This window comes from Notolepis coatsorum (assembly GCF_963971535.1).
Source record: "Notolepis coatsorum genome assembly, chromosome: 8".
Lineage (NCBI taxonomy): Eukaryota > Metazoa > Chordata > Actinopteri > Aulopiformes > Paralepididae > Notolepis > Notolepis coatsorum.
In genome coordinates this window covers 69,451,635-69,473,268 of record NC_140172.1, presented here as the reverse complement: position 1 = coordinate 69,473,268, position 21,634 = coordinate 69,451,635, and the positions used below count along the sequence as shown (strand labels likewise).

The window sequence follows — 21,634 nt, the reverse complement described above, 5'->3', positions numbered from 1 at the left end:
TATGCGATCCATCTCCAGGTTGTACAATAGTATATACGTCCAAATAACGTTGTTTATTGAGTTAGGGCGAGCGATCGATTATCCAGTGTGTCAAGATGGAGTCCCGGGAGCTATAGCGAGTGGTCGGACCGAATTTGGATGAGCACCAGTTTCCGTTTCCGGTTTGCTGTTTGGGCGATCCGCCGATTGGCCACCAGATGGCGCTCTTGAACCGTTGGAGAGTTGAGAGGAGATCAACAGTAGATCTCAAGTCTCCGCGGGAGAAATATGATTGCCATCACAGATTTTTGAAATATTGATCTCAATGATGTGTTACGGCGTCATTGGTAGATTAAGCATGGCGAGCAATGACGTGTTACGGCGTCCTTGGCGATTAAAGGGTTAATGTTCTCCCAACCTAACCCCCTGCTGTGGCTCTGGAGATTGTTTTGATATTTGGATGTGGCTACTGTGGCTCTGGAGATAGTGGACCTCATGCTTGAATGGACTTACGAGAAAGTTACAAACACATTTCTTTGTAACTCCACTTAAAGGTCAACCTCCACGTTGTATTTTTGTTCAATAAACAATGTGGACTAGGCCAACAGTGGCTTTCATGAAGAAGGGGAAAAAAAAGTATTGAAATTGACCCAGTGTTTTTATCAAACATTTTGTCTGCCCAACACAATCACCACGCACGTGCATATTTTAATCAATGGTTTCATAACGTGCGTGTGTAATCGAAATGATCGTCACAACAGGTGCAGGACAACAGGGGGCTCACCAGGGGGCGCTGAGAGTCACACAGCTAGTGGCAGGCAGAGAGCCTTGCTACCATGGATATATGCTTGCTACTACTAGCCGAATGGAAATGTATCTGTTTCACCTCACTATTGCTCCGTGATTATAGCCATCCATCCATCTCTAAAGCTAACCACTATTTGTAAAAGCCACAACCACGTTACCATTTTTGTAATAATGTAAATCATTGTGTCGTTGTACACATATTGTGTTTATAACGTTAGTAGATAACATAGCTTAGCTTGGTAGCTATTGTGCTAACAACATATCCCGACATCCGGCTCGCTGGCCGGCATGAACGGCCGACCCAAACTGGTTCTCTCCTCTCTGTACACCCCGACCCGTCCCCACAGGTGCCCTGCCGGGGGGCCATGGACGCGACGGCGGCGGCAGCCGCAGGGCGCCCGAGCCCGCAAAGGCTAGTGTTACACGATAGCTATGAGCTAACTAGCGCTGCGGGCTCCGGCGCCCCGCGGCGGCCGCCGCCGTCGAGTCCACAAGCTCCTCCGCGGGGACGGGGGCACACAAAGAGGAGAGAACCACCCGCAGGGACGGCGGGCTATAGGCTAACGTCAGTGAGTGTAGTGGTCCCGACTGCGTGTAGCAGGGACGGCGGAGATATAGGCTAACTGATGCACCGAGTGAGCCACCATTGATCTAGTACTATGACCCGGACGGACATAAGGCATACGTTTCCTGGAGTGACGTCACGGCCGTGCTAGGTGCTAGCGTCTGATAAGCTTTTAGATTCGGCTCATTAATATGCACCTGTTGTCCTGTTGACCTGTTGTGACGTCGGCGTTTGATAAGCTTTTTTGATTCGCGCGTGCATGTTATTCGTGCGTGGACCTTTTTAACTCTTTCAGAGTGGCATTTCCGGTGTCAAATGGAAAAAAATAAATAATGAAATTATATACCAATGATGTAAACTACCCATAATTGATCAGTAGGGTTTAACCTAGAGGTTGGGCTTTAAGAACTTCTCGGGCCGATTTTGGCATGATCAAACAGTTTATTTTCTTAGATTTGTTCGTAGCTACAAACAGGAATTATGAACTCTGAAAGGCAGTTGTACGACGGACAGATTGGTGTGCGCCCCGTGTTCTTAACGGCTTCATTTGGGAGAAATCATTGGTGATTGTGCTAGCGTCGATTCTACAGACATCCTCGAAATTAAATAATTATAATAATAATAAATATGACTATATCTGTATGTATTGGTGTGCACCCGTGTTCTTAATGGCTGCATTTGGGAGAAATCATTGGTGATTGCGCTCACGTCGATTCTACAGACGTCCTCGGAATTAAATAATTATGTATAATAATAAATGTGATTAACAATACATTTTTTAGTCATGATTCAACGAGGCACTGTGAGCACTACACAGACACTGTAAATGACAGTGAATAAATAAGGAATTTGTTAAACTTATCCTTTGTGTCTGTTGTCATTTGTGTGGGTTCAACTCGTGAACAGTAAGATCCACAGTGGAATGTTTCTCCACTAGATCTTACAATGTGCACTGCACACTAAGCAATGTAAGAACACTAAGCAATGTAAGAAATAAATAAAACCAACAATAAATAATAACAATAGAGGGCGGTCAGGTGGCGTAACGGAGATTGCGTTCGTCACCAACCCCGGAGCGGCTGGATTTGCCTGTTCGAATCCAGCTCACAGCTCCGGGGTTGTCACCAGCTTAGCTGGCCGTTCACACTAATACAATTGGCAGTATTAGAGGGTGGGAGAAGGTCGTTGTAAACAGCGACTCCTACAGTTCGGTCGGGGCGCCTGCTAAGCGCGGATAGGATCTAAGTGGGATAGTGTGATCCTTCCACACGCTACACCCTCTCAGTGAGAATCCGCGCTGCCAGGTGAAAAGAAGCGGTTGATTGGCTGGACGTGTGTCGGAGGAAGCACGTGGTAGCCTCCACTCTCCCAGACCGACTGTGGGGGGTAAGTGCGCAGCGACCAGGAAGGGGATTGGGAATTGGCATAACGACTAACATTGGGATGGGAGAAAATCGGAGGAAAAAAGGAGGGGGAAAAAGATCAATAAAAAATAAAAACAATAGAGAACAAGACGGTATATGAAATATGAATACAGTCTATTCCACTATAGCTATATCCACAAGATTGGGTTTAGTTTTTTTTTAAGTTTTTTTATCCACTTTTTTTCCTCCTTTTAAAATGTTTCTCCCATCCCAATTTAGCCGTGCCAATTCTCCCCTCCCCTGTCTTGATCGTTGCTCGCATGTGCCCCCCACTGGCCGTTGTAGGGAGGATAGAAGCCCATCACATGTCCCCTCCGATACATGTGTAGGCAGCCAGTCACATCTTTTCACCTGCCAGCGCGGACTCTAATTGGCGAGGAGTAACGTGTAGGAGGCTCACACTGCCCCCGCCATTTTCATGTCTTTTGCTGTGCAGGCGCCTCAACCGACCTGTAGGAGTCGCTGTTCACAACGACCAGACTACCACCCATCGACTTCCCTCCCGCTAACTCTGCCAATTGAGTCAGTATGACGGCCAGCCCAAGCCGGAGGCAACGCTGACAGCCGGATTCGATACCGGTGTCTCTTGCGTTGGTGACGAGCGCAATGTCCGCTGTGCCACCCAGCCGCCCCCTGGGTTTAGTTCTTATTTATTTATTTATTAACCTCTTAAGCCCTAGCTATACTTTCAGAAAATTCCCCTAAAAGTACATACCCAAGTAAATGGAAGATTGCTCCACTTCTACAAGGTCCATTTGCATGTTCTTTGTATCTAGATACATCTATTCCCAGTAGGGCTGCAACGATTAGTCGATCATAAAAATTCGTCAATGCAGAATTTTAGTGTCGATGCGTCATATAAAAAGTAAACAGAGAGCCGGTAACGTTCATTCAAAACTGCGCAAATGCACCACAGGAAGTGCGGGGGCAGTATCATTTCCCTTTTCTGCCATGACTGCATTCTGTGTACTAACGACAAAGAAGAAGAAAGCAGTGATGCACAAGCAAGCACCCTGGAAGAACCGTGATGACAGCTAGTCGGATCATGGGTACGTTTTAGCTTACATGTTGGAAAACAGAATGTCTCATGGATAATGCTTGCTAAGCGAACGCTATTTCAGTTAATATGTTGTTGCTTGAGGCTGCATGTCCACCAACTACTATGTAACGTTAGCTAACGTTAAACGGCGCCAAGCTTACAGGCTACTAGAGCTTGGCTAGGCTACCGGTGTTTACAGCTCCGTGAATTAGCACCAAGTGTCGTGGAGTATTAATTAGGTAAGTTAAGATAGCTAGTGCTAACGTCCACTGTCTATATAGCGCAATGGTCTAGACTAGGCTGCTTTTTTTTCTCAGTTGAAAAAAGTTTAACTTTTTGGGCTAAGACTGCAGAGACAGGGAACGTTAGTGCTAGCTATCTTATATCTGATGATTTATAAGTTTGCTATAGCAATGCAATCACAGGTTCCTTTATGGACGCTGTCATTTGTAAATGGTGTGTTCCTCTGCAGGGGATCAGAGTAAGACACACACACATACACACACACAGCTCCTCTCACTCACACACAGCAAACAAAATACCTAGAAGTCCGTCTGATCTGATCCTCCTCTCCTCTCCCCCTACAGCTTTGTGACAGAACTAATCGTTAGATTAGTCGACTAATCGAAAAAATAATCGACAGATTAGTCGACTACCAAAATAATCGTTAGTTGCAGCCCTAATTCCCAGTGTCAGAAATACTGTGTCTGTTACTATGCTTGAGTAATTTGTAATGAACCAAAGGAGAATATAAATTATTATTATAATATATATTTTCTACAAGTTCTACACCCTGACCAGTAGGTGGCGGTATACCCCACCAAATAATAATACATTTAGAAAAAGCTCCTATCTGCAAAATTATCCAGGAAAAGTGGGGAAAAACCTCCTATCTGCCCTTTGCGAGGCACTAATACGAGGCACTAATACCTGGAGGTTTTGTTCGGCCATCGATATATGGATGTAAAATATAGCCAAATATAGTAGTAAATGAATTACAAATATATAATTGGAGGATGAGACACCAAAAATTGTGTGGAAGCCACTCCAAAAATTACACTTAACTCATTGACCGCCACATTGGGAATGGGATATGACTAGGGATGTCCGATATTATCGGCCTACCTATATTATCGGCCGATATTGGCATTAAAATGTGATATCGGAAAATATCGGTATAGTTTAAAAAAAAATAAAAATAAAAAAAATAAAAATTATTGTCAAAAGTATGCATAATGTTGTGTTAATTCCACAACAAGAGATATGTAATGTTAATTACCTGAAATTATTCCGTTTTGGGGGGGGGGGGGGTGATCCTGCATATATCGGTATCGGTTGATATCGGTTGATATCGGTATCGGAAATTAAGAGTTGGACAATATCGGTATATCGGTATCGGTAAAAAAGCCAATATCGAGCATCCCTAGATATGACTAAGTGCTGCCAACAGTGGCGGCTGGTGGGTTTTTCTCTTGGTGGGTCGATCATACCAAAAATGTACATGTACCAAGGCACAATGCCACACTGCACAAACACGCGCGTGCGCACGCATCGCGAAACCACACACTACTGTGTGCATCAGAGAGCGTCGGTGAAACCAAAAGCATACCGATATTTAAGTAGGTACAGTTACAGTACAACTATCACCATTGACATTGTCATCAATCAATATATGAGCACAGTCAGTCAAATGCAGCCAATATGCCCTACACAATCAGAGAGTGAGAGAGAGAGAGAGAGAGAGAGAGAGAGAGAGAGAGAGAGAGAGAGAGAGAGAGAGAGAGAGAGAGAGCGAGAGAGAGAGAGAGAGAGAGCGAGGGAGAGAGAGAGAGAGCGGGAGAGAGAGAGAGAGAGAGAGAGAGAGAGAGAGAGAGAGAGAGAGAAAGAAAAAGATCGCGACTCACCAGCTTGTTGTTGTTAAATTGACAGCAGAGCAGGCAGCAGGGCTTGATAAAGTATAATCCACTCCATGGCATTGTGCATGTCCCTCCAACTCACTTTGTTTAATTGAAACGTGGTGGGCTTGATAAAGTGTATAATCCGCTGTTGATGATGTATATCCAGAACACTGTCCACTGTCCACCAGACTGCATCCGCCAACTTTGAAAGAGTGCCTAAGCTTAACCGTCGAAAGAACTTGCAGTCACGCTCTAAATAGCTGCATCTCAGTCACAACAACACAACTCTCTCCCGAATAAGCTAGAATTGGAACATTAGAAAGTGGATTCGGCCAATCAAAGATCGTCTCCGCGAAATGCTGCTACGGAAAAAAAATCTGGCGTCGGCCAATCAGAGAGCGTCTCCGCGAAATGCGGCTACAGAAATTCTTGACGGTGCTGCCTAGACCGCTTCAAATCGCGCCCGGATTCCAACATAATAGTCATATTTCAACGCACAACGCGTTACGCACTGATTGGCTGTGACGGATACAGCGATCGAACAGTGACGCGCACTCAGAGCGCTATCGCGTCTAGCCCGGGCTGAGAAATACAAAAAAATAAAAAAAATTAAAAAAAGTTAGTCACTTCCTGTTCCTGAAAACGAGTATTTTTTATTTTATATAGTAACGTTATATTGTGCATTGGAAACACAAACATACTTAAAATGAGTAAATATTATTCATTTTAAACATGTTTATATTATTTATAGGGCTATAAAACTAAAAACTAAAAAATTATTGTTCTTGTTCTCATATAACCAGGGCAGGGCCTGAGGGGGGGCGGCGCCCTAGCGCCCCCCAGCCGTATCCGTTGGATAGATCCTGGAAAGAGCGGAGACCAGAGTTATCGAAGATATCCCCCAACGTGTGAATGCCTTTCTTTTCCCACCTAGGGAATCTAATAGGCTGTTGTCCAATAAGAAGTAGATTGTTATTAAATAGAGGGGAACGTGTATGCCACCGATGGCGGTTAGTACACAATTTCTGGGTGTCCCGCCAAGTCTGGATCACATGTGTGATAAGAGGGCCAAATCGTAAATTGCATTGCTTAATTGACATGTTGGTATACACAATATCCTGAAGTCTATACGGGGATACAATCTTCTCCTCCAATGGTCGCCAGGATATGGCTGCTTGAGAGTCAAACCTAGTGATCAATGGTCTCAATGAAAAAGCTTGAAAATAATATTTGAGCTAAACCCCGTCAAGTTTACTCCTCTGGGCAGTGAATATCTTTAAGCGTGGACGTTTGTTGTTCCAGACGAATTTATATGAAGCAGAGTGCAATTTCTGCCAGTAACCAACAGTTGGAGGTAAAGGGAGCATGGCGCTGAAAAAGTTAATTCTGGGTAAAACATTCATTTTAATTATTGACGCACAGGCTTGTAATGAATTCTTTTATTTTGACCATCTGTTGAAGTCATTCGTAATCTTGTCACCCAAGCTGGAGTAAATATACTTTACCGTCTGGCTAATAGTGGAGAATATTTCAATCCCAAGACATTTAAAGTGCTCCACCATAAGTATGTTTGCAGGAAGGATGGTAGACTTCGCAGCCTCATTAAGTGGAAGAAAGGCAGATTTTGGCCAGTTGATCTTAAAGCCGGATAGGTTGCCAAATCATCTATTACGCTGAGAAGATGAGGTAGAGAGATAGCGGGGTTCTGCATAAATACGAGTACATCATCTGCGTATAAGATGATATGGTGATGCATGCCCTGAATTGTAACAGGAGATATAATCTGGGATTGTCTTATGTATTGAGCTAGAGGTTCGAGAGATAAGGCGAAAAGTCCGGGACTAAGAGGACAACCCTGTCTAGAAGAGCGCGAGACAGAGAAGAGTGGCGAGCAGAACTTCCCTGTTAAGATCATAGCTGATGGCCCTGTGTAGAGAACTTTGATCATATGAATGAACCCCTCACCTAACCCCATCCTTCTAAGAACTGCCCATAAATAAGACCACTCCAATCTGTCAAAGGCCTTCATTGCGTCCAAAGACATGACAGCTGTAGGGATTGCGACATCCTTGCTGGCATCAATTACATGGAGTAACCGTCTGATGTTGTCAGTAGCCAGGCGGCCTCTTATAAATCCAGTTTGATCAGGGTGAACTAGAGATGTCATATGTCTTTGAAGTCGGATGGCTAGAACCTTGGCATATAGCTTGAGATCGGCTCCGATGAGACTTAGGGGCCTATAACTGCCACAATCAGTGGGGTCCTTATCTTTCTTGAGTAAAACAGATATAAGCACCATATTAACATCTCTGGAAAAATTGCCCTCTTTGATTGAGTGTAAAATCATTGAAAGTAATAAGGGGCCGAGTACATCCCAGAAAGCAAGATTCTAAGTGATTCTAAACATTATGTGAACATTTTGTCAAACTACACCTCAAGTGAGAACTATTTCCTTTACTGATGAAATGAAAATGCTAGCTAAGAAAAACAAAACCTTATACTACACAGAATAATATTGCTTCATTGTTTTCATACTTCAGAAGTATTATATTTAGACTTGGTCCTCAAAATTAATGGAAGTGAATGAGGGGCCTGACACCTGGGAATAATGGTGGTGTTGCCAGCAGGACAGGGACAGCAGTGGTTACTATGCTTACTTATAGATGACTTCAGATAGAGGCAAGACTGCATATCTTTGACACATTCTACTAAAGTGAAATATCCCTTTAAGCTTGAAATTAACTTTCCTGAAATTAGTCTTTCATACAAGCAGTCACACTACGCAGAAAGACTGTATATTGAGTAATGGTCGGCTAACAGTTCAGAAAAGTAAAACTAGTATGAATATACCAAAGGTTTCGATGCAAATAAATATTATATAAATATAGATAAATATTTTTTGTGTGGAAAAAAGTAAGTAATTAAAGTGGAAGAAGTTCGTGGCACATTTTGTCTGTCCTGATGGCTCTTCAGAAATCTGTAGAAAACATGAGAAACTGAAGGCACCGGTAGTGTATACTGCACCCAGTGCTACAGAGGCTCTGGGAAAAGGTCCGTACCTTTGGAGGACCCCGAACAGACAGTGTCGTGGGAATGTCTTGATTGAAGCTGGCACACCTGTCCAGAGTCAGGTTCATTGACCCGGGGGCAGGCTAGGTGGGGGTGGGGGTTGACGCACCTGTCCTGACTCTCACTAATTACCTCGGGACAACGTATACTCGTATAGCAGCCAGCCATCCTCACCCGCTGCCAGGGAGAGCTTATTCTGTCAGACAGTCAATCCGTTAGCTCTGGCGTGTACCATCTTGCAACTCAGTGGTTGGTGTGTATAGTACACACTCATCATCACCTGTGTGTTCTGTCCTGGAGGGCCCTGGTCAACATCTGTGGCCTGTAGCGTGGGTACATGTGTTGCAATCAAAGACTTTAAATGTAAATAATGCTATTGTAATTATTATTATACTGTGCTTTGTTTATTTATTTATTTTAAGGTAAATTAAGAACACGTTCTTATTTACAATGACAGCCTGACAAAAGGACAAAGGGCCTCTCGAAGGGTAACAACAGGGAAAGGGGACAAAGAAAATTAAATAAAAATAGAAATAGAAAAGAGACAGATGATACATACATCACAGAGGTAAGGGAAATAATTAAAACACACACCAAACAAACAACCAAATAAATTGACACGGTATGTAATACATGAACAGACAATTTATCGTTAAAAGGCTGGGTGACAGTTCCAGGTGTGTGTAAACAAATATAGTAAATATTCCTTTGTAAATATTGTAAATACAGTATACAGTATGTCTTTCTTTTACATTTGCAGTATTTTCTGTTACACAATGATGAGAATGACATCAAATGGATTAATTTAAGACGACCGTTCTCTCCCAAGTAGAGGCAGCAACATCACGTCTCGCCGTGACTCATAACGAAGGACTATATGCTTTAAGTTTTAGATATCAAGTCACGCTCACACCATAATTGTCTGGGTAATTTGTTAAACGCTCATGACTTTATTGCTCAAGTGTTCCAGATTTAGCCATAGGCGAGAATCTAATTAGCATCACATTTATATTTCAGAATGGCTCCTCAACAGCTTCCCTGGAATTGGTTGTTCCTCTTATTTGCCTCTTATTGCTGTGTTGTTTGGTTAATGCTGTGCTTGCTGATCACATGCTGAGACTACTGCGCTACTGCAGTGTGTTTGGGCTGCGTGGCTAGAGGTCTGTGTTCCTCAAGGGCGCTATAATTATAAGATGCTTCTATCAATCTTCATTAAGGCAGGGAGTTGAGGCGGGACGTCCAGCTAATCTGCGCTAACTGTCCGACAACCCTGGTTAAACAGGTTATTGACTTAGATCCATCCTGTGTTGGGGGGGGGGGGGGGTTGGGGGGCAGTGTACATCACTAGGTCCTGTTTATACGTTTATATTTGAACTCTGTCCACATGTCTACTTCCTTAATTGAAACCTTCCACTGAAAAACCATATAAGCCTTGCGGTCGGATGGCGTAGCGGAGATTGCGCTTGTCACCAATGCAAGAGGCTGTGGTCTCGACTCCCGGAGTCAGCATTGCCTGTGGCTTGGGCCGATCGTCATACTAACTTGTTTGGCTGAGTTAGCGGGAGGGAAGTCGAGGGTGGTAATCTGGCGCTGTGGACAGCGACGCCTACAGGTCAGGTCTGGGCGCCTGCTCAGCGAAAAGCAGGAAATGGTGAGGGCAGCGTGACCTCCTACGCGTTACGCTTCACCAATGAGAGTCCTCGCTGCCAGGTGAAAAGAGAGCCACTGGCTGTCTCCACATGTGTCGGAGGAAGCATGTGGTAGACTTCAGGGTTCACTTGTACCGACCAGTAGGAGGAACATGCGCACAACGACCAGGTAGGGGAGGGGGGGAATTGGCATAACGACTAAATTGGGATGGGGAGGAAAAAAATATAAAAAAAAAGTTTTGGACGTTTTGTATCGTTTTGTACAGTTGCCATTTTTTCGATTAGTATTCGAATAGTTTCCAGTGACTATCGATTAGCAATTTTGTGAGTTTTGCCGATCCCCTAGTACAGTATAGACGACCCAGGTAGGACCCGTGTCACTGCCCTGTCCTGTCCAGCCACAGCCCTGGTTGTGACACAGCGTCAATCAAAATGGGACAACCCACTTATCCAGACAGCTGAGGTGAGTTGTGCCAGGTCAGGTTACAGGCACTGTTGTGAAAGAGGTATTAGTGGTGTTGGAGTGGTAGCAATCTGACTTCTGGTTTGCAGCTGGGTTTGAAAACATCCCTGCTGGTTGGAGCCACAGTTTTCATTAACTTCTGCCCTGTGCTTGACAGCCAATCGTCCTCTCTGAAACACACACACACAATGGCTGACCCGCACCCCCCACCTCTCTTCCTGGCAGCACTTGTTTGTGGTCTTTCTTTGTGCAAATGGCTGTGTAATCGTGGGCCTGAGTGCTTGGGTGCCTGTCACAATTTGAACTAAGCATCCTTCCTTTCCTCTCATCTCCTTTGCCTTAATTGTATTGTCATAAGCAATTACACATCTATGTATGAACACTGGAGCAGAGATTGGAACCCTTTCTAAAAAGGTTGAGGAGGTCAGTGGACCCGGACCAGCTCCTGCCACCCCCTCATCCTCAACTCATCCTCTTTTCTTTCTTTCCTTCCTTCCTTTCTTCCTCTCTTTATTTATTTATATCTTTCTTTCTTCCTCTCTTTCTTTCTATCTTTTTCTTTCTTCCTTCCTTTCTTTCTTTCTTTCTTTCTTTCTTTCTTTCTTTCTTTCTTTCTTTCTTTCTTTCTTTCTTTCTTTCTTTCTTTCTTTCTTTCTTTCTTTCTTTCTTTCTTTCTTTCTTTCTTTCTTTCTTTCTCTTTCTTTCTTTATATTTCTTTCTTTCTTTCTTTCTTTCTTTCCGTGTTGTTTATTACCCTGATTGATTGATTGATTGATTGATTGAAAACTTTATTAACAGATTTCAGAATGGGTACAATACAGTACGGCTCAATACACACAATTGTTAAGGGGATGCAGACCAGAGAAAGACTTTTGTCTTGTTTACATCAGGGTCCCCCATTTTCAATTCATCATAACATATATGGCATACATGACATACAGATAGACAGTACTGTTACATCTAGACATTTATGACATACCAGATCTACACATATACAGTACTGTTTGTGATACAAAAATAGTCTAAAAAAGAGAGTATATACATTTGAGGGGGAATAAACTGTACATTGGAGGAGGTTGGGTAGGTGGGGTGGGGTGGGGTGGGGGGGAAACTGTACATTGGAGGTGGTTGGAGGTGGTTTATTAAATATTGTTGACCACAACTGAGGACACAAAAATGTAATTTACAAAAACCAGGACGAAATGTCTCTTCATGTATGTTGATATTGTTGACTAAAACAAGACAAGAGAAAATAATTATAACTTTTCTTAATTCCCTCATCCCGACAGAGCAGTGTGACGGGGAGCTTATTATTAGCATTAGCTGGAGCTATTTGAAAAGCTAGTTTTATCTTAACGTTACCTTGGCTAAAGTTGGGACTATTCATAATCCAGCTACAGACCTGCAAGCAAAGTACAGCAAGTTGGCAAAGGAGTATTCCAAGGTAAATCACTTTTTCACCAGTAACGTTACATTGTTTGTATTTCCATCTAGCTCGCGTTAGCTAGTGGCTAACCTAGCTCACGCTAATGTGGCTAACTGATCGACCTCTCCCACACAATTAATGACATGTTGCGGACAGCCATACCGGTGACAATGTTTAGCTTTTAGTGCCAAATGATAAGAGTCTGAGGCGGAGTCTCAAAAGAGAATGTTGAATATTTATTTTGCATTAAAAATCACAACAGAGCCTCTGCTACTGTAGCTAAGCTAAACGGAGCCTTCTGGATACGAAGTGCGCAACAACGTGTAACGTCCGTGCGAAACCAATGTACCAACAACCATTTCGTGGGTGAACTCATTGAGCTTAGTTGTCAATTAATGATACTAATACTAATCTATACAATCACCTGTTGTTGAATAAATACCATTAATTTCTAGTTATTACTAAAAAACAGTATATATAAAGCAGTAGCTGTAAAAAAGAAAAGAAAAAAAAGTTTTATAATTTATATAATATTAAAAAAAAAATTATGTATGCACTTGTATCGGATCAGTATAACCAGACCTAGACCACCTCTAACTCTAACCCCTAACCAGACCTAGACCACCTCTAACTTTAACCCCTAAGTTAGGGTTGTGACTTAGAATGGTCTAGGCCCGGATAGGGGTTAAGAGTTGGTCTAGCCCTTTACATCCATCTATCTAAATAATAATAATAAATTATAATGAATGCTTAACTACCCCTAAGTTACCCTAACCAGACCTAGACCACCTCTAACTCTAACCACTAACCAGACCTCTTCCATGTGGCACTTTAACACTGACCTCAGAATGTGATTTTATATAATGTTTTTATGCAAGCAGATTGCAATCAGTGTGTACTACTACTAGTAGGCCTACTACTGTGTGTTCTGTTTACTTAGTTTACAGTATCCTGTTATAGAATAAACCGCTGCCAGACACAGCAGAGAGAGAGAGGACAGACATGACAGAGAGGACAGACACAGCAGAGAGAGGACAGACATGGCAGAGAGAAAGGAAAGACACAGCAAACAGAAGACAGAGTTCAGCGTTGTCTCTCTGGTCAGAAACGTCACCACATCCGTAATGCTCTCTTTGATGCATACATTGGACCATGTCTACACCAACATATACTGTAGGAACAACAATACATTGGACCATGTCTACACCAACATATACTATAGGAGCAACAATACATTGGACCATGTCTACACCAACATATACTGTAGGAGCAACAATACATTGGACCATGTCTACACCAACATATACTGTAGGAGCAACAATACATTGGACCATGTCTACACCAACATATATACTTCCTGTGTATCACTTGTGCCGCCGACTCAGATTCCCCTAGGTTAAAAAATAAATACGCAATTTTAATCAAAATGTTCCATGTTCCAATTTTTTTTCCATTAACTAAAAATAGACAAAAATGTCATCCGTTTTCGTCAACTAAATATAGACTAAAAGAAAAAAGACAAAATTGAGACAAAAACTGACAGACTAAAATGCTCAGACATTTAGTTGACTAAAACTGACTAAACGAAAAATAAATGAAGATGACTAAATATGATGAAAACGAAAAAGGAGCACTTGACACATGACCAAGACTAAAACTAAAATTAAAATAGCTGCCAAAATTAACACTGGACCAGGCCCATTGCAAGTTGCTGTACTCTGTCGTCTACTCTAAGCCATCCTAGGTTGTCAAAGTGGGCAGGGGTGAGGTGGGTTCTAGTAGTAAGGTCAAGCAGTAGTCTGGCCAGTTTGTTTTGTGATGTTTGTAATTTAGTTTTTAGCGCCTTTGAGGTGCTTTGGTACCATGAGGTGCAAGCATAGTCGTAGTACCCTTGAATGAGTGCTCCTGCCAGAGTCTTCAGTGTATTCTTGTTTACCAGATAGGAGATCCGGTACAAGAATCTAGTTCGTTGGTTGACTTTTTTTTATTACATTGGATGCCATTTTGTCACAGATTTGCCTCTAGGATGGATAATTTTATCTTTCCTTGTGACAATATTCTCACCCACTGTAACTGAGAAGCCGTCGGTCTTGCTGAGTTTGTTTTTTGAACCGAAGAGAATGGACTCTGTTTTACCCAGGTGAAGGCTGAGGGTTTTTTCAACCTGTAACTTGTTCCTGTCAGAGACCAGCAGGGCTGAGTCGTCCGCGAACAGGAACAAGTTGCAGTCACAAGCTGACAACATGTCATTTGCATGAATTAGGAACAGTTTAGTAAACATTACTGTTAAACAGTACTGTTACGATCCAGACATTTATGACATGCAAGATATACAAATAATATACAGTACTGTTTAAGAGACAGAGTTTCTAAAAGAGAGTATATACATTTGAGGGGGAAGAAACTGTACATTGGTGTACACCTGTGTTTTAACTTTGTGAGTCATCTGTAGTGATTAACAAATCTACTACAAGCAGAATTTTCAACAAAATATATAATTGTCAAATTGGTTGTGATACCTTGGTATGATTACAGTAAACAAATGAGACCATTGCTGAAACAAATGGTACAGTAGCATAATTCTCATGACCTCATTTCCCATAAGGTGTGGGGGGGAATGTATTGATGACAATGGGAGAGGGTGAAGAGCCTTGCTAACTGACTGAGGAGTTATTTTTGTTGATAAAGCACATTTAGTTTGGAAAGGCTTCCTTTTGCGCTGGATCTAACTCAGGCACACACAATGGCAATACAAAATAGAGGATATTATTCATGATGGACTTGACGTGGTTGAGTATCATCGGCATAGCAGTCATACGAGAAGGCATGAGCCGTGCCCAACGTTATTTCAGTAGCATGAAAAAACAAGGACTGTCTATCTGTGTGTGTTAGAGTAGTACAAGTAGTCCACTGCCACTGTTCTAGGTACTGGGGGTATAGGTACTGCCTACTTTGCCTCTCTTGACCACACATCACTGACACACACACACCTCACCACTGTCTCTCCCACTCAGTTGAAACACCACATATCGTACAACCTTTCCCATAGCTGCATTCATTATTTTGATGCAGTCGTAGCTTTGGCTCTGCCAGTGGAATGGTATTGACTAAGACTCAGGGCTAGATCCACAAAGAATGGCTTGCATGGAGCAAGTTGCACCCTTACTTACAATTCATTATAAATTGAAAATGGGGGACCCTGATGTAAACAAGATGAAAGTCTTTCTCTGGTCTGCATCCCCTTAACAATTGTGTGTATTGAGCCGTACTGTATTGTACCCATTCTGCAATCTGTTAATAAAATGTTCATTCAATCAATCAATCTGCACGGTGATTGATTGAATGAAAATTTTATTAACAGATTGCAGAATGGGTACAATACACAGGGTTCCCAAACTTTTCAGGCCGTGACCCCCAAATAACGGTGTCAGAGAGCCGCGACCCCCACTATTATAGGAGGTAAAAAAAGAATAAAAACATTTATAAATGGAAATGTATGGTTGAAACATGCACACGTTCAAACGCACACACACTAATAAGCATTGGAGGCTTTTAACCAGGGCCGGACTGGGGAAATCATTCAGGCCAGGAAATATAGTGCAAAATATAGCCCCAGTCAGGCCACTTTTTAAGCAGGGGGTCTGGGGGTCCCCCACCAGGAAATTTCTTGTTACAAAGACTTAATCTCCTGCATTCTGGTGCAGGCATTTTTTTATTTGTACCCTTTAAATGCCAGTGTTTGTGATGGCATATATTTGCAATATATCAAATGCAAAGTAGATTTTTCTGGGGGGGATTATTACAGGCTAGCATGTGTCAATGATTAGCAACAACAGTTTTTTGTAAGGGTCCCGCCTCCACCAATCACATGCGGCTCCCTTTGTGTGTGTGTGAGAGCAAGAGAGAGAGAGAGAGATAGTTCTCCAACTTGTGTGAGTTGCAGTTATCTCCTGGTTGTTCCCCACCTAGGTTATTTAACTATTGCGCTGCTGCAACTAGAAACACTGGCGTGGCCTGCTTCTAAGTTCAGTGGCCTGACTGCATAAAAAAATAATAATAATAATAATCTTTTTCTTTTGGATTTAAAAAAATAATAATTGGAAATCATCTGGCGACCCCCCCGCGGCGGCTCGCGACCCCCACTTTGGGAACCCCTGCAGTATGGCTCAATACACACAATTGTTAAGGGGATGCAGACCAGAGAAAGACTTTCGTCTTGTTTACATCAGGGTCCCCCATTTTCAATTCATAATGAATTGTAAGTAAGGGTGCAACTTGCTCCGTGCAATCCATTCTTTGTGGATCTAGCCCTCAGTTGTGACTTGGCGACAACCCTACTGGGCTTGGTTTTGATTCAAACTCAACTGGACCCAATGTGACAATGGCTACTAGTCACTGTAGGTCTAGAAGTATACAAAATAAAGGAAATGTCTGCAAAAACACACACCTCAAAGAGTTAAAATGCCATTAAAAGCTTTATTCTTACTATGAAATGTGCCTGCGCTAGGACCGTATGTTTTGTGTTTTGCAGAGAAGAAGGATAGACACATTGCAAATGCATTAAGAAATACACATCCTGAATGTAGCGCCTGTACTTTTCTGCAAATGTATCTGCTCTTTTTGATGGCGTGGGTAGGGTAATAACCCTTAATATTCCTGCTCTTTGAAAATAAACAAGGCTTTGATGCACTCTGGATTCAGCATTCACTAATTGTGTTTTGAAAGATAATAAATTATGTCTGTGTTGAATAATAATAATAATAACTTTATTTGTATAGCACTTTTCATACAGAGGTTGCAGTTCAAAGTGCTTCACAACAGTAAAAAATACAGGCATAAGCGGGCATAAAAAAGATAGAGCAAGGTATGGCAAATCACAGTGTTTCACATTAGGATCTAGCATCCCAATAGGCTCTCCGCTTACAGTTTTCAGTAACACAAATAATAAAAATAGTTTAAAATGATTCAGTTTAAAAATAGTCAAAAAATTATAAAATAGAACAGACATAAAAAATACAGGCATGAGCGAGCATAGCAAGGTATGGTAAATCACAGTGTTTCACATTAGGATCTAGCATCCTAATAGGCTCTCTATTCAGTAATACAAATAGTCACAGTGTTTCACATTTGGATCTAGCAATAATAAAAATAGTTTAAAATGATTCAGTTTAAAAATAGTCATCAGTAAGAAGTAAAAAGTGCAATAACCGACACATGAATTTGATAGGCAGGGTATGGTAAATCACAGTGTTTCACATTAGGATCTAGCATCCTAATAGGCTCTCTATTCAGTAATACAAATAATAAAGTAGTTTAAAATGATTAAGTTTAAAAATTATAAAATAGAACGGACATACAACAACAGTAAAAAATGTAAATAGCAAGGTTACAGTAAAAAGTGTGAAAAATAGTTTAAAATGATTCAGTTTAAAAATAGTCATCAGTAAGAAGTAAAAAGTGTGATAACCGACACATGAATTTGATAGGCAGTGTAAAATAAGATAAAATTAGCATAGAAAAGTAGTCAGGGTAGGAATAGTGCAGGTAAGTCATTGAAATGCCTGAGCAAAGAGATAGGTTTTAAGCTGTCTTTTGAAGATGTCTAGTGAGTTGGCTTCCCTGATGTTTTGGGGTAGTTTGTTCCACAGTTTTGGGGCATAGTTGATAAAGGCTGCATTACCGATCCTCTTTTGACTGTTTCTGGGAGCCTCTAGTAGTCCAGCAGCTGATGATCGCAGTGTTCTTGCTGGCGTGTAATTTATTAGAGTGTTGGTGATGTAGCTAGGTCCCTGTCCATTTAGAGCTTTGTATGTAAGGAGAAGGACCTTAAAGTCAATTCTAAATGTTACAGGAAGCCAGTGTAAAGCAGCTAAGACTGGACTAATGTGCTCTCTCCTTTTGGTTTTAGTTAGCAGTCGGGCTGCGGAGTTTTGGATTAGCTGAAGCCTCTCTGTGGTTTTCTTAGGGAGACCTGTGAAAAGTGCATTACAGTAGTCTAACCGGCTAGATATGAATGCATGAATTAGCTTCTCAGCATCGTTCTGATTAATAAATGGTCGTACTTTTGCTATATTTCTGAGTTTTCGTTACTTTGCTAATATGAATGGCTCAGAGCAAATACAAAGTACCTGAATGTTTTGCAAAAAGACAAAAAGCTTTGGAGACTTTTAAGGGTGGAATGGAATCTGGTTAATTGAGCATCTCGGGTCTTTTCTTTCATTTATTTACAATTTGTATGGAATTTCTGCTCTATTGCACAGTCCACCGCGTGGAGTGACGGGACGTATAAGAGAGAAATAATGTACATAAAATGTTTTCTCTTTTAGCTCGTTGAGCTGCCAAGCAGTCCAAGCTTAATTTCCAAACTTAAACTGAAAACATTCACTTTTTTAGTTAGACCAAATCTATCTCTGATGGAGGAGCGTAGGAAACACAGGCATTTAAAAAAATTTAAGGCCCTTATTGTAATGGAATTTTGGAACATAGGAACCCGTTCTAGTGACTAGTGACTGGTCCTTAAGGTCCCCTGAGTTTGTTCAGAACAGGGTAAATCTGCATTTCGCTATGATGCCATCTAGCTCATGGAATGAACTCCAACAGTCCTCAAAGCTTGGGATTATCCCCGCTGTTGTTTAAAATATTGAAAAGAGAGCAATGCTTGGGATCTGATCGTTACACTGAAGGAATAAGTTCAGAACAGTTCTCAATAGACTCTTCATGATGTGTCTGATCTGCCCCTGAGTGCTCATCTCCTCAAGTCTCTTTTTTCTTTGCAATAAAGGTGCGATAGCATTCTGATCTGAGTCATGCATATAACCCCCAGACAGCAATCAGAATACTGGCATTTCCATCACACTGTGATTATTTATCAGTGTTTCCCCTACCATTGCCTTGAAGGGGCAGCCCACGTTGCGCGTAACGAGTCTCTCTCCTTTTAGTGTGTGTGTGTGTGTGTGTGTGTGTGCGTGTGTGTGTGTGTGTGCGTGTGTGTGTGTGTATGTGTGTGTGTGTGTGTGTGTGTGTGTGTGTGTGTGTGTGTGTGTGTGTGTGTGTGCGCGCCCGTCCCAAATCTGGCACACTGATAGAGCGCCGAGAATGAACACAGTTCACAATTATGTTCGTCTAGCAGAAATACAGTACGTTCAGTTCACGTTCAATATGAACGTGTTCAGGTACATCACTGATAACCCCTGAGTGATGCGTATAACTCCAGAGTGATGCGTATAACCATTGTGTGCTGCTGCGTATAACCCCTGATCATCACCCATGATTTCCTCCCCCTCTTCTGTCGTTACAGATGGTCACAAGAACAAAGAAAGTATTTGTGGGTGGATTGTCAGCCAACACAGCAGTGGAGGACGTCAAACAGTATTTCGAACAGTTTGGGAAGGTAAGAGTGTTTTTATTATTCTCCCAGCGGTTAATTGTCATGGCTTTGACCGACCAAAGAGATCTTAGAGCGCAATGGATGCTGGGATATGCTGTCGGTTCAAATCCCGTCCTCTGCTACAGTTTCCATATGCTGGTGTCATGACTGATGCTCCAGCGCTGCTTGGAAAGGATGGGCATTGCACACATGCGCTCACGCACATAAACACACATACACGTTTACACACACACACACACACACACACACACACACACACACACACACACACACACACACACACACACACACACACAGCACACACACACACACACACACACACACACACACACACACACACACACACACACACACACACACACACACACACACCTACACACACACACACACACTCATACACACACACACACACACACACACACACACACACACACACACACACACACAGATGCATAGATGCATAGAAACCAATACGCATACAAATAAATACATGCATACATACAGTACATACATACATGTATAGATACATACATGGACATACACACTCACACACTATTTAAACTGTACATACACTAACCCCCCCCCCCCCCACACACACACACACTCTCACACACACACACACACACACACACACACACACACACAGACACACACACACACACACACACACACACACACACACACACACACACACACACACACACACACACACACACACACACACACACACACACACACACACACACACACACACACACACACACACACACACACACACACACACACACACACACACACACACACACACACACACACACAGTATTTGCTATGGTGGCAGCATTTCCCACATCATGTTCCCCTGCTGTGCAGAGATTACTTTATCTCATGTCAAAACCAACACTCTGCACCTAACCTTGACCATGATCATATGGCTGGATTCTACACTGTTACAAATACTACTTTGTCCTCCGACATACAGTACTTGAAAATTGTTGTAAATCAGAATAACAGATTCTTTTATATTCATATAATAGGCTAGCAAGGACAGACTGTGTGATAGATGTGCATAGCGCATTTCCCGTGAGCCGCCACTAGTGAGTCACTTTTTCATCCCCTGCTTTACATAAATCACAAGGATGGATTCTGCACTGGTACTGTACATAACGTACTATTATTCTTAATATATATTCTCAAATATACTATAGAGCACTTGTACATGAATAGAACCAGTTATTTCATTGTAATTACTAATATATTGACTCCCGGAGGCAAATACAGTAGTCCGATATAACTGGTTATGAATGCATGGACACACCACAAACCGCCTCGGCCAGTCTTTTGTGTCAGTAGCCATCGGGCTCCACAACAGTGGGCACGGACTGCTGCCAATTGCTGGAGAGCTAACGGCTAGTGAACATGAGAACTGTTAGGACTATCTGACTCTTAATACTAAACGTGTTACTACAGTTTGGACCATGTATATTATCATCCCTATTACTACTGTTTGATTGAATCTTGCCACTCACATCATTACTGTTATCACGATTATCACTATCAGCATTGTTACTTTGCACTTTGTTCTATGCTCTATTTGTCTTCTTCTTCTTCTTCTTCTTCTTCTTCTTCTTCTTCTTCTTCTTCTTCTTCTTCTTCTTCTTCTTCTTCTTCTTCTTCTTCTTCTTCTTCTTCTTCTTCTTCTTCTTCTTCTTCTTCTTCTTCTTCTTCTTCTTCTTCTTCTTCTTCTTCTTCTTCTTCTTCTTCTTCTTCTTATTATTATTATTATCTATCCTACCTCTACCCCCATGATGCTATGACACCGGAATTTCATAGACTTAACAGGTGGGCCAAAAAGTGGCCATTTTAGTTTTTTTTTGAGGACTGCATACTTCTTTTGAAAGGTAACATTCTGAAGTTACTAAAGCAAAAAA

General features: G+C 42.0%; 1 protein-coding gene across 1 annotated transcript in view; it reads left to right on the top strand.

Annotated features, from left to right (window-relative positions):
* Window positions 1-21,634, top strand: part of LOC311232952 (RNA-binding protein Musashi homolog 2-like) — a gene marked incomplete at its 3' end in the record, with an annotated part of 999,121 nt that overhangs the window by 246,044 nt on the left and 731,443 nt on the right. The window contains 1 exon segment of the mRNA XM_084319791.1: window positions 19,617-19,709. Coding sequence (XP_084175917.1) covers window positions 19,617-19,709 — 93 coding nt within the window.